The sequence below is a fragment of the Suricata suricatta genome, chromosome 3, assembly GCF_006229205.1.
Source record: "Suricata suricatta isolate VVHF042 chromosome 3, meerkat_22Aug2017_6uvM2_HiC, whole genome shotgun sequence".
NCBI lineage: Eukaryota > Metazoa > Chordata > Mammalia > Carnivora > Herpestidae > Suricata > Suricata suricatta.
Window position 1 is genome coordinate 167,634,754 of NC_043702.1, and position 15,980 is coordinate 167,650,733.

General features: G+C 42.7%; 1 protein-coding gene across 2 annotated transcripts in view; it reads right to left on the bottom strand.

Annotated features, from left to right (window-relative positions):
- PBX1 (PBX homeobox 1) overlaps window positions 1-14,216 on the bottom strand; it is a 284,299-nt gene extending 270,083 nt beyond the window's left edge. The window contains exons 1-3 of one of the 2 annotated variants that reach the window (XM_029935694.1): window positions 14,058-14,216; window positions 13,572-13,862; window positions 10,271-10,344 (exon numbers count right to left, since the gene is read on the bottom strand). In XM_029935694.1, coding sequence (XP_029791554.1) covers window positions 10,271-10,344; window positions 13,572-13,762 — 265 coding nt within the window. In that variant the 5' untranslated portion in view covers window positions 13,763-13,862; window positions 14,058-14,216. Of the gene's footprint in view, window positions 1-10,270; window positions 10,345-13,571 lie in introns of both variants that reach the window. The other variant, XM_029935695.1, reaches the window with a different exon arrangement.
- Between the last annotated feature and the right edge of the window lie 1,764 nt (window positions 14,217-15,980).

Consider the following 15,980-nt stretch of genomic DNA (forward strand, 5'->3'; position numbering starts at 1 on the left):
ACTTCCCTGGGCTGTGCCGTAGGAACTTGCAAAGGTTATACTACACTTCTAATCCTGCAACCACAAATCTCTGTATTTTCCAAAAAACACTCTCCAGTCTAGAATCCAACAGCTACAAACAGAAAGGATGTAAAGAACCATTATCTGCATGCAGCCATGGAGTCAACAAGGTGGATTAAACTGGGACTGGCCTCCAACTGGCCTTGTAAACGTGATGCTAAATGCTTCCATTAAAAAAAAAAAATCAGTAATATGTTTTTCCTATCATGGATTTGCATTCTCCAGTTCGACGTAATGCAGGTAGCTTTAACACCACCATAACCACTTTTATATGACTGTCTAGAAAAGACGAGGAGTCGAAGGATAAATTAGAACTGATAACGAAGAAGGATTTTATAAATGCACCACCTGCCTTCTTCTATCCTAGAACCCAAGCCTTGGAAGGGCTCCTGTTGAGGCTCATGATCCATGGGATGTAGGGTCAGGTTAGTGGCTCTCTAGAGTTGCCCATTCCATGGATGTGGAAACCTGAGACTAAGAGGTTAAATGACATTCTTAAAATAACCCACTTTGGAGGCAGTCAGCAGTACCTCAGAACCCCTGACCCTGATCAGAGCCCTGGAAACTTCTATCACACCGTGAACTCCTCTGGACTTGTTCATTGTATTCCAACTGTAGGAAACAAGATGGCTGCTGCCACCCACTCATTCTCTGGTAGGGAACATTTCAGATGTTGTTAAGGATATGGAAACAAATCATGAAACAGTAAGTTATGAAAAGAAAAAAGTAAAAAAAAAAATAGAAGGAAGTAGTGAGGAATCACCTCATTCTAGTTCTTATTAATGGAGCATTGTCTGCCAGAAAGATATGCCTTAGATGTATATATATATATATATACATATATATATATATGTATATATATATATATGCTTTAAAATTCTGGAACACGGCTTTCCATAAGGAACCAATTTCGATTGCTACAGAACCACCAGATCAAGTTTGAGTAGGGAACAACCATGTGTCTCCCAGAATGCAAAATCTAGGCCAAAAATGAAAACAAAACAAAAGTTTCTGTCAAAACAACCATTCCTTGGCCAAGCTGACCAATATGGAAGACCCCAGCCACATGTAACCCTTAAGCACCTGAAGTACGGCTAGTCCACACTGAAGACATGCTGTAAATGTAAAATACACAACGGGCGTCAAAATCTTAGTACAAAAGAAAAAGTAAAATGTCTCATTAATAATTTTTATGTTGATCACATGTTGAAATATTTTAGATATTTGGACTTAAAAGTCTAGTTCTTGGGGCACCTGGGTGGCTCAGTCGGTTAGGCCTCCGACCGGCTCAGGTCAGACCTCACATTCGTGGGTTCGAGCCCTACGTCGGGCTCTGTGCTGACAGCTAGCTCAGAGCCTGGAGCCTGCTTCTGGTTCTGCATCTCCTTCTCTCTCTGCCCCTCCCCCTCTCATGCTCTGTCTCCCTCTGTATCAAAAATAAATAAACCATTAAAAAAAAAAAAGTCTTGTTCTTAAAATTAATTTCACCTTTTTACTTTTTTTTAATGAGCCACTAGAAAATTTAAAACACTAAATTTAAGGGGCACCAGGGTGGCTCAGTCAGTTGGGTGTCCAGCCCTTGACTTCAGGTGGGGTCACGGTCTCAGTTTGTAAGTTTGAACCCCAAGTCAGCCTCTGCACTGACACTGTGGAGCCTGCTTGGGATTCTCTCTTTCTCTCTCTGCCCCTCCCCTACTCTCTGTCTCTCTCAAAATAAATAAACATTTAAGAATTAAACTTAAAATTACTTATGTGGGGGCGCCTGGGTGGCTCAGTCGGTTAAGTGTCCGGCTTCAACTCAGGTCAAGATCTCACGGTCTGTGAGTTCGAGCCCCGCGTCGGGCTCTGTGCTGACAGCTAGCTCAGAGCCTGGAGCCTGCTTCAGATTCTGTGTCTCCCTCTCTCTCTGACCCTCCCCTGCTCGTGCTCTCTCTGTCTCTCAAAAATAAAATAAAAAACCATAAAAAAAATTAAAAAAAAATAAATAAATAAAATTACTTATGTGTTACCTGAACAGCACTGTTATGGGACTCCCTTTTGAGGGCTCTAGCCCTGAAGGAGGGAGGCGCAGGAATGTCAGGATACCTTCCACTGAGGTTTACCCAAGGGTCTTTTGCCTCCTGATATGGACAACCACAGAGCAGGTAGATGCAGCAGGGTCAGGATGCATGCTCGTGAGCCTCTCAAACTCCTGGACGGACCTGGTAGAAAACCCAACCTGCACAGACACAGCCAAACTCGTGCGCAGGGTGGTCAACATTCTGCCATGTGGTTTTGGAAAAAACAAAACCCGAAAAACAGCAGTTGGCATTTATTGAGCACACTCACTAGACGATATGCTTTATATTACTGTGTTGTTTAGTTCCCCAAATTCCCCCACCTAGTGTTATTATCTTTACCGTGTGGGTGAGGAAAGTGAGGCTCTGTTCATTCAAATAACTTGTTAATATTAGACGCCAAGCTAGGAATGGAATCCAGGGGGGTTTGCCTCAAAGGCCTGCTTTCCCTATCATACCAGATTACTATTTTAAAAAAATTGCCTAATCTCTTTTGCTTATTTCTCCCTTCCCAGGAACCTGGCACTTGAAATTCCAGCAGTAGAGATTCACTCATTCCTCTGACTTAAATTTATCAAAAAAAATTTTTCAGAGTAGGTATTACTCAAAGAAGACCAAAAAAAAAAAAAATACAGTAGAACCCTAAACATGGAGGCAAAAAAGAGATCACTGATGGAGAAAAAGTTTGAAAACAATGGAAGGCTGGGGGTGCTACAGACCAAACATGGTGTCATTTACAATAGGACTTAAGAGTACGCCTCCTACAGTCCCTTGGGGAACCAGTGTGGCAGTTTCTCAGAGTACAGTGTGGAGTACCATGTGACCCACAGGCTCCGCCCAGGTATACAGCCAGAGAAATAAAACAAACATCCACCCGAACCTCATATGCAAATGTCCATAGCAGCAGCAACATACAAAACATGCTAAATACCCATCAACTGACGAATGGACACACAAAATGTGGTATATCCACACAATGGACTATTATTTGGCCATGAAAAGGAATGAGGTATAGAGACGCTGTGCCACAGCCAAAATGAAGCTGAAAGTATTCTGCTAAGTGAAAGAAGCAAGTAACAAAACACATATTATATGACTTCGTGTATGTGCAATGCCCGAGTTAGCAATTTCTAGGGGCGAGGCAAAGGGAGAAATCTGAACTGACTGGTCCTAGGGACTGGGTTTGTGGGAAGTGATGAACATATATCTAAATTCAGGTTCGGCTGGTTGTACGATTTTGTAAATACACTAAACTACTAAACTGTACAGTTAACATTGGGTGAATTTCATGGCATACGAAATATAGTTCAAAATGACTATCAGAGGCATCTCTCTGGCTCAGTTGGTAGAGCATGTGACTTTTTACCTCAGGGTCCTGAGTTCAACTGCCACATTGGCCACAGAGTTTGCTCATTAAAAAAAGAAAACTCACTAAAAAAAGAAAACTATTTAAAAAGAATAAAAAAGAATAAAACCTACAATGTATTAAGCCTGTCATTTATGATAAAGGTAACATTTTTCCTGAATGAGAAACATATTAGGAAGTCAGGAAAGATCCCTGTTACCCTAAATACACTCTGAAACTTTGTAAACTGAATGGAGGAGCCCATGTGTCTTCAGAGAGAAAATATTTTTAACTATAATTACAGAATATCTTTAGTTGCTGATGGTAAGAAAACACAATCACGAATCGATGCAATTTTAGTTATAGTTGTTGCCCTGTTTATGGATAACTAAAAACCTTTGTCTTTGTTCCTACCCATTTCCCCCCTTTTCTTCCAACCTAGTTCCAGCCCTTTGGCCAGATAGAGCTAATTCTCACTTTAAGAGAACAGCAAGAGAAACAAAAGAAACCAAATCTTAAATTCAGCAATTTTTGTCTCTTTTCAGCATAGAATCACAGAGTCTTGGAACTGGCTTGGTCTTTAGGGACCATCTGGTGCAAGCCTCTCTTTTTCATGTAAGAAAACAGGGCCAGAAATAATAAAAGCTAACAGTCATTGACTGCTTACGCCAGGCGCTGTAATTTACATGTATGACCTCATTTAATCCTTACCACATCCCTCCATGATAGGTACCACCATTATCTCCTTTTCATAGATGAAGAAAATGAAACACAGAGAGGTATAGTAACTTGAATAAGATCACAGAGCTAAAAAGTCAGAGACGTGGGATACAAACTCAGAGACCAAGTCCTTAATCGCTACTTTATAGTTTCTCCTAAGATTATTTAAGCAATTTTTTGGCCTATCATCTTACAACTGCTTAGTGGAAGGTCGTGAAGTAAGGCAGGCTCAAAGCACCCAGCCCCGCCCCGACTGCACAACGAATGAATGTGTCAGTGCAAGATGCAGTTGAATCTCTGAGCCAAACCCCAAAGGATGATCTTTTTTTTCCCCACCCATTGCAATCTTGATTTCCACCAATAATTGAGAGATTGAAACATAGCTGTCAGTGGTAAGAAGACCTTCCGGAAAGTCACTACCGACCTTATTCTGCCATAAAGGGAGATAGTTTTTGTAATCTTATGACAGTCTATACCTGCACTTTTTTTTTTCTGGAAATCACTCTGCCAAGTTCTGAGAAGTGACACCTCTCAGATGCAGATGGAGCCCAATTTACAACCGGAGAATTCTCCCCGTGACAGACAGCCAACCACCTTTACGTAACTGTAGACGAGTAGATAGGTTCTTCTGGCCTGAAAGGGTTAACACAGGGACATCCTATGAAATGGAATGGGATCTGGGTCCCGACATAATTTATTATAGGAAATACAGCATCTTTTATTTATAGAGCCCAGGGAGCTCAAAGCACTTTGCAAACAACTCATTAATCCTCTCCTTATTTTATTTATCAGTTACTGCGTCCCTCAAAGCTGGCCACACCACCTCAGGTAAGGGACGGAATGGGGCCAGGGTTATCACATTCCTGTCAGCGAGGGACGAATGGCAGTGCAGATGGGCCGGGCGCTCTCAGGGACACGTGAAAGTGAGTAAGAGCTGTCTTTGGAAGCTGGATCTGGGACACTACCTCAGTTATGTGGGTGTGTGGGTGGGTGTGTGTATATGTGTGTGTGTGTGTGTGTGTGTATGATGAATCTTTAATATATGAAAAGGGAAAGGAATGACGTATATGTGGATTCACCTCACCAAGTTCAAAACATAACAGCCTCCATCTAAAAGTGGTTTAAAACCAAAATTAAGGCTAAGTTTCCCTAAGGCAGGAGTGGAAAAAACTATGTGTCCAAAGATGCTGGGGTTATGCTTTAAATTGAACTGAAAACGCTCTTCTATTCAAATATGTTCAGTATTTAAGTTTGGGTTTGTTTGCTTGTTTGGGGGTATTTCTGTAATTCTGCCAACAACAACAACCAGAAGTTCATGGATGTCAGTGGAAGGCAGAGGCGAGGCACGTGGGCTGCTGGGCGCCCAGCGGGCTCAGTGCACCGGCAGCCACTACGCCCCCTCCCGGCGCCGCCGCCCAACTGGGCACCCACAGCCTCACTCCCAACACCCCCAGCTCCCAGCACCCAAACCCTCTCTCAGTGCCCTTGACTTAAATCTGCTCCCCAACCCGCACAAGCATCCTGATGGTCAGAAGTGACCCCAAATTTCCAAAACTCTCCTTCTGATAGGTCTGACCCCCATGTGCTCTGTACCCCTCCTTCCTACCTCTCACATGCCGGAATTTATCTAATCCACTCCTGAGACTGGATCCCACCGAAGAGACTGGAGGGAAGAGCTACTTCTCATCAGTCGGAGTTGCAGGGTCTAGAGCTTACAACCAGATTATGATAAACCGTGTAATGTCGAATCACATTACTTCTGCCCAGCTCACTGCTGGCCCTGAATGGAAGTGTGCAAGCAAACCCTTCCCTCGCTCCCCCTTTTCCCTCTCAGCCTCTTCCACAGAAAAGAAAAAGAAGAGAAGAGAAGAGAAGAGAAGAGAAGAGAAGAGAAGAGAAGAGAAGAGAAGAGAAGAGAAGAGAAAAGAAAAGAGAAGAGAAAAGAAAAAAGAAAAGAAAAGAAAAGAAAAAAGACCCAACACTTGAACTTCCTTGTCAGGAAGAAAAAGTTTTTTGCATTTGCCTGCTATGGATAAACTTCCATGCAGTCACTCCTGCCACTTTGACCCCAAAAGGGATCTGAGCGGAGGCAGATCCTAAATTGTCTAAAGTTATTTCACTCCTGCTTGGCTCAAGGCCTCCTATCATCCGAATTATTCCCTTGCTGGATACAGCTTCGCTACATCGTGCCCGTCTCCTACTTGTACAAACCCACACATGTGAGCACGCACACACACACAGAAATTATCCTCTAATGCTGTAAAGAAGAGAAGACCACCAGCCCCATAATATAACTGCTGTATTAGAAAGAAGGGGCAGGCACAAATAAGGGAGGGTGTCAAAAGTGAAATACACTGGTATACTTACACACACACACAGAGTTCTACAGGGTGTTAATGGAACACGGAGAAAGAAGAAAAGCGAGAGAACAAAAGAGTGGTAAGGAAGCAAAAAAAAAAGCCTAATTCTTTTAACCTCCTTCAGTGATTCGATTTAACTTCAGCACAGGTAATTCACAAAGGGAAATTGGCTGAAATTGCCATATATAGCTATTATGATCTAAAATTAAAAACTATTCACAACAATTACCACTTTTCATTGCTATCTAGAAATATTCTCCCGAGTTAATGGCACCCAGTGTTTTTGGAGTGTTTTCCTAATTTTTAAACTTGCATGATTTTTGACATTAACATTAAAAAAAAAAGAGCAAGAGACATTTGAAATCATACGCAAGGTCTTTTTAAGAGAGACAGTGTGTCTGACTTTTTTCCCCTGTTCCATTGCATCACCACCACTTCCCCTCCATATACACCTAGGTCAAAGTCAGCCTATGGCTACTACGTGGGAAGACAAGGAATAGTTTCTTAAACACAAAAGAAAATACAATCTTCAATGGCCCAAAACTCTACAAAAATCCCTCCGGTCCCAGAAGGAGAGAGCAGAGAAAAGCCACTTGTGAGATACACATAGTTGTGGGTCTCCACACGGGGCTCCTTGCTGTTGTTTTTGAGATTTGCCGCGAGCATTCTGCAGGCCTTCTTTTTTCTTAGCATTGATTTTTAAAAAGCAAAAGGGTATCAAAATAAAAACTCACCCACACTCTGAAGCAAGAAGACACATGGTGTGTTTTTTTTTTAATATCCTCACAGTAATTTCTGACTTAAATACCCATCAATCAACTGTAATTTAGACGGCGCTGCCTACTTCGGGTGTTGTGCGTGTGTTTCCTTCGAGTTGCAAAAGGTGGGGAAGACAATCTTTCCTGCTTAGTTCTGAGCTTTCCAACGGAAACCAGGAACAAAAAAAAAACAAAAAAAAAGTAAAAGCAGCTAATGAAACCCATTACCGCTGCTCCCCTCACTGTCCCGTCTTCCTTCTAGAGACCTAGGTGAGCCGGACCGCGGGAACTTCGCGGGAGAATAAACAAGCAAGCCAGCCCACCCTAAACCAAGTCCCCTCTGCGATGCTTGGGATGGAAACTCAAAAACACTCATTCGAGGCAAGGGGGCTGGGAAGTAACAGTAGGGAGAGTCCCGTTGCAACGCAGGAATGCACAGAAACTGACCAGCCAACAGACCTGCTTACCAGCCCTGGATCAAGAGGGGGTAAAGCCCCTGCAACTTTACACACGTGATGTGTCTTGGACACATCGGCCGCAGGGAGATACATGCTGGCACGGAGAGCGGGAGCTGGGCAAATCCTGAGCGACGGGGCACTCGTGCTTTAGAGCCAAAGGCTTCTTTTCCACACACAGTTGCCGCCTCCCACCTTTCACACAGAACACTCAGCATTCCAGGGGATGTTTCTTCCTTCCCCTCACTCCTTCTTTCACACAAGTTGAAGAAAAACAAGGAGGAAAGCCTTTTTTTTTACCTTTCTTTTTTTAAAATTTTCACCCCTGGGTGCCCCCTCAATCCCAACCTCTGTGACGTGTGTGGGTGTGTGCACATGTATATTTCGCCTTTAACACAGGGGCAGGGGTCCTTTTCGATCTACGGTACTTCATAAACTATTTTTTTAAATATATGATTCTAAAGACAACACACCGAAACTGAACTTAGATTTTTAAAATTCTGCAAACATCAGTTCATCAATTGACAGGAAATCTTAAAAGCGAATACACAAACCAATGATGGATTACACCTTTCAAGTGTTATTTTGACCAACACCACCACTTCCTATCACCGTAGTTTAGCCAATATGAATAAGGAACAAACTCTTGAACCCACATCAGAACCGGATCTCTGTTCACACCCACCCACTTTGATCCACTGCCTTGTAGATTTTAATTAAAAGACTAGAATTAAACACTTTGGCCACAATATACATTCAAGTGCCCCGATGGGCTTCCTTGCCATAAATATCTGAGAAAGTGTCTTCAAAAATAGTGTCGCTTTAGCCTGGATTATCAAATATGCCTTTATGTCTTGATTCTATATATTTGATGAATCAAGACGGGCAGCAAAGCATACTAGATTAGAAGCAAATTTCAACAACCCAAATATTCAAAGTAAATAAGCATCGGAGACCAAAAAAAGAAAATGAGAAGGAAGAAAAAAGGAGAGGAAAAAAAATATATATATGCACGCAGGTTTCCTGCTCTGGCTAATAGAAAAAAAAAAAAGCTAAAAAGTGTGACAACTGTAAGAGCTCTTTGATATTTGTATGCACAATTCATAAATCTCTTAAGAGGTGTTTCACAGCTAAAATAATGTAATTATCAGCTTTGCAGTAAGGTTAGGCTTTGGCAAGGCAACCTGGAAGGCTCAAAGGTCTGAACATCACTGCTCAGGTGCTTTGTCTAGAATGTTGTGCCCAACACACATAACATTCAACAAAGGAGCTGCTTGCTAATTTCACATAGATTGCAAGACCCAAGTAATTACATATTCGATCAACGGTCACATCTTGAAACTATTTATTTTTTTTAAAAGAGAAACAGAGAGCCTTCAAACAGAAAACCACCCTGCGTGCCCTCGCCCCCCCCCCTTTTTTTATGTGTAACTATCAATGTATATCAACCGGGCATGCAATCATATTTATTGTCACTTTCATTCATGTCATGCCCTTGCTTATATGGTTTAGATATGAATTATTGACTGTTACACTCCTTGTTGTAAAAAATAAATAAATAAATGGATGGCAGGTACTTCGCACGGCTCTGAAATGAGCGAGCGAGTCAGACAGGCCAGCAGAAGCTCCCGCTTTATATAACCAGCCCTCGTTCCTCGTCTTTATGCCCTAGTTTCGGATTGCCCTTTCAACTCTTTCTTTCTACAAGGAAGAGAGTCAGCCACTTTGGAAAATGAAGGATAAAATAAACAAACAAGAGGATGTTGCTAAATGTCCTTCCCAGAGCATCTGTTGTTTAAGAACACCTCTGATTGATGACTGCTATTTTTTAATTGTTGCTTTAAAATTTAAATGCCCTCCTGGGATGTGTTATAAGTGTGTTAGTCCATGATATGAGGTCTAGAAAGTAGAAAAACAGCAGAATGAGTGATCTCATGGCATGATTGTCTCCTAAGCCGAATGCTTCCCCTGCTATAAAATCACAGGGCACTCAAATACCGATAACCTGATGTTGTATAGCGCTTTCCACAAAGGTATTTGACAACACTGCTGAGAAACCTCTAGCCTGCTCCTTTGTACCATTACAAGAAAAAAAGGAAAGGAAACTTTAAGCAGTTTAGCCCCCATGCCCAACTCCAAAAACACTAGGCTTTTAAATATGGGCCAAAATACATTCCTTCAGGAAACAGACTTTTACTTTCACATTTTCCCCCCAAAGGCACATCACATCATTCTATAAATTTCCCTTCAGAACCTCGATCCTAGCCCCAATTTCAAAGAGGCTGGAACAGAGTTAAGGAAAATAAGCCAGTAATGCTTGGCAGTAACTGTCAAGGAAACTTGGTGCTTTCTCTTCCAGGTAGCAGGGTGACTAAACTCCCTATTGGAATATGCGATCAATCTTGGGAGTACTTTTATTCTGAAATTTTAATATTTAAGTAATGGGTTAGTGATTGCTGGCTACGTGAGTCAATTGGCCAAAGAGAATGCTTAAAGGTTGAAATCTCATTCCTACCTGTTTTTTCTTTGATTTCACACAACACATTAAACAGGGCTGGCTTCATTCTGTGGCAGTTTAAAGCATGTTTTCTGCAAGAAAGAAACAACAACATAATAGCTTAGGTGGACTTTCAAGATCAAACTGCTGATAATGCACAGGGAGAAAAATCTGAACATTTAGCCAAAATTATATACCAAGCCTAACTCTGTGGCATGCTTCGATTGTTTTATGACTTAATATACAGAGTCCCGCCATAGAAAAGGAAATAATGTTAATGAGCTGGGAGAGAGTAGGGATTTAACTACAGAACAGAACTAACCTAAATTATGCCCATTTAGGCAGAGTTATTGTTGTTGTTTTTTTTTTAAATAGTTTAATCAAAGTGGAATTCTTCAACAGATAATCCTATATCCAGGGCAATGAATACGGCAAAGCTAAATGCCTAGGATAACAGTTTTCTATCATCTATGCGACCAGCACAGCCTAGGAGCTGTCTGCCTCTTGGTCCGTGTGTGTGTTTTCAAATTTAATTCATCCATGTGTTCGAATTCATTCCGCAGATGCCCCTGTATTCTCATAAACACAAGATGCTTGAAAGGTCTTCTGAGTAGAACTGTCAATTTATAAAATTTCAGTCCCCAAGTTAAAGAGTATGGAAATGCGTTGCCGGGGGCAAACATACCCATATGGGGAATAAATTCATGTCTCTGTGTTCACATTACGCCTCTTGTGCACACACCGCTTATCTGCAGGTGTTGAAATTCAATTATTTACAATTAGGACCTTGCACCCATTGGGGAAAAAATAAATACAATTCTGCCTTTTAGATTAGTGATTTACCTGGTTCTTGTGCGTGTTTGCATTGAACAAAACAATACCTTTCCCTTTATTTTACTATGGAAGCACTTAGCAGAAAGATATTGTTTTGGAAACAAAATCCTGATCATATCAGCTATCGGTGAAGGGAATTCTGTTTACAAACTGAAATTAATGTGTAAAGACAAATGGAAACCCCTGGCACTCCAGACACATGTAATTCTTTTTTCATTCTTGTGAAAGTTAAAAAAAAAAAAAGACACATCCTCATGCAGTAACCAGCAGGATGCTCTCTACACTGTTCAGCAGTGGGGTAATTGGCCCAAAATTAAAGAGTATCAAAATAAACACATGCATTGTGTCTAAAATTCTAATGGTTTACTTTGTAAATAATAAATGCACTTTAGAAATGTGTTACTAAGGTCAGGAAAAGCAGATACAGTGTTTGCTGAGTAGAGTTACATTGTTTAACCAAAAAGAAAGCTCAGTGGTCACTGAGTTCTCCTGGGGGGTGAGAAAAAAAAGGTAGAAAATACCTCACTGTATCAAAGACCTCTTTGGGGGCCTTTACAAATAGTTTTCATTAATTGTATTCTTACACCTAGGCCCAAATGGAAAAACAAACCAACAACAACAACAAAAAGCCCCTCACAGCTTTCCAGAAATACCCCATTTCCACAGCACATCGGTGGGGTTCTCGAGAGAGAACAGATTTCCCTATCCCAAAACGTGAGTCTGATCTCTCTCGGCATCTAGGCCACTACCGGGGGAGACGGGCCATGGCTGTCCTCAGTTATACAAAAAGGGAGCTCTGGTCTCATACATGAGGAAAAGTGGGAAGTCTGGAGCCTTCCCGGCCCCTTGCCACTTCACAAACTTGTTACTAAACCAGTTTATTGGTATGTCTGAGTTTATTTTTCTGCAACAATGTAATGGAGAAATCTGTGCCAGTTCAAAGAAATGGCCAGTGGGAAATCTTCCACTTGGCTGCAATTATGAGCTTCTCTAAAGGTAATACGATTCAAAAAGAGCACAGATTAATTTTTGAAAACTTTCCCCCATTAAAAAAAAATTAAGCATAGTCCCTGGCTTCGAACATTTCTAAGTTTTCCAGCACACGTAAACCTCGATACTTCTGAGTTTACATGTTGCATGTGCCTGCAGCTAAAATAAGAGTGTAATTCCTAACATCCACGCTTTTAACTGCTTCTTCTTATTTTCTCAACTCACATTCCTTGTTCCCGTAAGACGAAAATACATATATGATGTCTTTTCCACATAACTGAGTCATTTGGGGCATAAGAATTGTGAACCTATTAAAAAAAAACCAACTACTTCTCAGATTTAACAAAGCGGGGTAATTAACAGTAAAGACATATGTGGTCATTGGATTTTTTAAATTCTTCTTTTCATGATCGGCCATAAGCAAGCTGTTAGTGGGTTGCCATTGACTCTACATTTTGTTTTGAAAGAGAATTTACTATAAAATCCTGGAGTGTTGAACTGTGTACCTAGCAATGGATTAACTTGAGAAGCTACACAGCTTCTTTATTGTGTTTCCTTAATAAAGACCTTCCAGTCCTATAGCCCTGAAAATACATGAAATTCACACATGCCTTCATGTCTATTTCTGTGCATTCTAAGTGGTCCTGAATAAAGCATGGGAAAAAGAACATGCTTGATTTTTGTCCCCCCCCCCCACACCCCTTAATTTAAAAGGACCATACATTCTGTGCCACAGAACGTTGGTAAACTGACTCAAATAAAGACACAATAAAGTTAAACTGAATATCTGAGGCATACCCAATATGCCTCAAAGCAAAATCATGTTTTCCTTCTTTCCATTAGCTTTTTCTGAAACAGAATCAAGTGAATGCAAAATATTTTTTGGAGAGCTGACAAGTACTGACAAAGAATTAATCTGTTTTTTTTTTAAGGAGGCAGAAAGGGGGAAATATCCAAATTAATTTTGGAGGAGCACGTCAAGAAAGAAAAGCCAAAGTCTCTGAATTAGGTGAGGAGTCACTAAATTTGCAAATAAAGTGTTATTGGGACATTTTATTTTATAATGTTAGGAGTCCCTCAACAAGAAGGCATGGAATGCTGTTCAAAACTTGTCAATTCTGTTCTCTCTGATACTTTTTTAAAGCAGTAAAAAGTGCCGAGGGCCGCTTTTGGATCCGTTGGCAGTATTTTCGGCGTGCCTGAGTGTTTGTGTGGACATATATGAATATCTCTATATTATTCACACACACACACACACACACACACACACACACACACACACACACAGAGGCACATCTCGGCATGGACGATTACACTTTCGATAACAACGCTCCTTCCAATTTTACTCCTCCGCCATGTAGTTGCTCGTCAAAATGGGAAAAGAAATAACATTTAAAAAGAAAGCGCTGTGCTGATTCGGTTCCCATTGTTTCCCCCTGCGAGAGGAAGAAAAACAAAAAACCCCAAGAAAGGAAAAGAAAAGCCTCCATCTCACCTGGCCTGCGCCTCATCCAAACTCTGGTCTGTGATGGTCATAATTTGCTGTAAAATGTCTCCAATGTCCTGCTTCCTCCCGCCCTCCCCCTCGGTCCCTCCGGCCCCATCCTGCAAGTGCTGGGACAGGCCGGGGTGTCCGGCCATCCCGACCCCAGCGTGGGAATGCATCAGCCTGGGCTGCTCGTCCATCTCCAAAGGCAACGGCAGCCCCCGGCTCTTCCTCTTCTGCTCCTCGGCTCGGCTCCTGGGCAGCACCAAGGCTTTTTATCCTTCAAGCTGGCTTCAGATCCTTTTCAGGATAAACAGGGACGGGGGAAAAAAGAAGACCAAAAGAAAAAAAAAATCCCTTTGCCTCTTTTAGAGGCTGGTGGGAGGATGGGGAGTGGGAAGGGGGAGGGGGGCGTGAAGGGGTTGCGGGGTGAGGGTGGGGATAAGGGCTGGTGGGGAAGGGTGTTGACTCCAAAAAGCAAGAAAAATAAACCACCTTCCCACTTGACGAAAAGAAATCAGAGCTGGCTTTTGGTTTTTCAGTCCGGTCTCCTTTGCAAGGCAGAAATGGGCTCCCGGCGCTTAAATCTGTGGCTTAATCCTTTTGCAAATATGCATTGATCGGGAGAAAGGAGAGGAAGGCAGGGGGATTGCAATGCAAACTTTCCCCCCCACCCCCCGCTGCCCCTCACCCCCACTCCGGGCCAGAGTGATCTCAAAGGGGGTGGGCTGTTGCAAAAGCCAGATCTCCCCCGGCCGCGGCGGCAGGCAGAGCACAGGCTCTCTCCTCCTCCGTGTCTCTGCAAACTCCGGCAGCCCCGTCAGCCTCCTGCTTTTGTTTAGCTCAGGCTCAGGACTCCAGAAACACACACAGAAAAACCACAGCCTGCGAGGAGGAGGAGGAGGAGAAGGAGGAGGAGGAGGACGAGAAGGAGGAGAGGGGAGGGGGGCGGGGAAGCCGGGAGGCGGGGGAGAGAAGGAGGGAGGAGGGCGCGCGGGCCCCGCCCCCCCGTCCTGATTGGCCGGCGGCGGGAAGACGGGCCCTCCTCCCCCCGCTCGCCTCCCCGCGCCTCCCCTCGGCCTCCTTCGGCTCCTCCTCGCCCGGCGCCCTGTCAATCAGAGTTCAGAGGTGGGCCGGGAAGGAGGCCGGGCTAGTGCCAAGTCTCCGGTCCTTAAAGGTGCCGTGGCACCGGGGCTCCGGCTCCGTCACTGCCCGGTCCTGTCGCCCGCCTCGCTTGGCTGCCGTCCTTGAGGAAAACGTGGCCTCACTTCAATGCAAACGTGTGATATTGACAGCAGAGAACGCAGGCGGTGGGAGACTGCCCCCACCCCTGTTTTCTTCTGCTATACCACTGCAATTGAAAACCGGATCCTTGTAAATCCTTAGACCTCAGGGAAACAGGGTAACGGTGGAGTGCAAAAGTTTGTCAGCACGAAGTAGTTATGAAACACTGCCCGAGCTCCTAATGTAACTAACAATGACCTCTAATAAACGGCGGATGTAATAATAGAGTTTCATAAAGATCACAGTAGAGTTAAAAGGAATGCTGAACTGTGGCTTTGGTGTTGCCTGAAAACTACATCATGAACTAGGAAACAAAATAATGTTGAAGGAAAAAAAAAGACTAATAAATAAGCCCACCAAATGAATCTAATTCAACAGATCTCTCCCTTCCCCCTGGGGGAAATTAGTTATTTGGCTTAAATACTTAATAAAGAAATGCATTATCACAGTCTGCTCCTAGTTTTTAATATAGTCTAATAAGCATTATTAACTGGAATAAGAAACGAGCTGACATTTATTGAATGCCTACTATGCACCAAGTAATTTACATGACTTATTTTATTTAATCCCCAGACATCTCTGTGAGTTATGGGTTATGATTTTCACTTTGCAAAGAGGGAACGCAGAAAGATTAAATAACTTGTCCAAGGGTCTCATAGTTATTAACTGTTGGAATTCAAACCAAAGTGTGGGTCTCTCCCAAAACCTGGTGTTCGTTTCAACGGTGAAACCTGCCTAGATCTACTGGGAAAGTGTGGATCGTGTAACAATTAGCCATGGGTTCATTGCCCATGTTGTTTGCAAGGAGCCTTGAAGTGCTTAAAAAGATAATACGTATTTGAACAAGATGATTCAAATTGAGAATGGGTAGGAAAGAATGAAAAAAGGTTTTAGGAGAATCAGTGGGCTGTGGAGGGTGGGGAGGGGGGGTCAATAATAAGAAACACAGCTGAAGTCCAGATAGATCACACAGTTGCCTCCGATCTTTTCATCAGGCAAGGTGAGAGGAAAATTCTGACTGGCTCCTGAGTCATCATGGCCATAAAAGAAAAGGGCAGATGAGTGACTTCGGAAAAGCCCAGAATGTACTGGAATATAAAATGTTGTACTGTGTAGCCCGCCCTCTTCCCACTA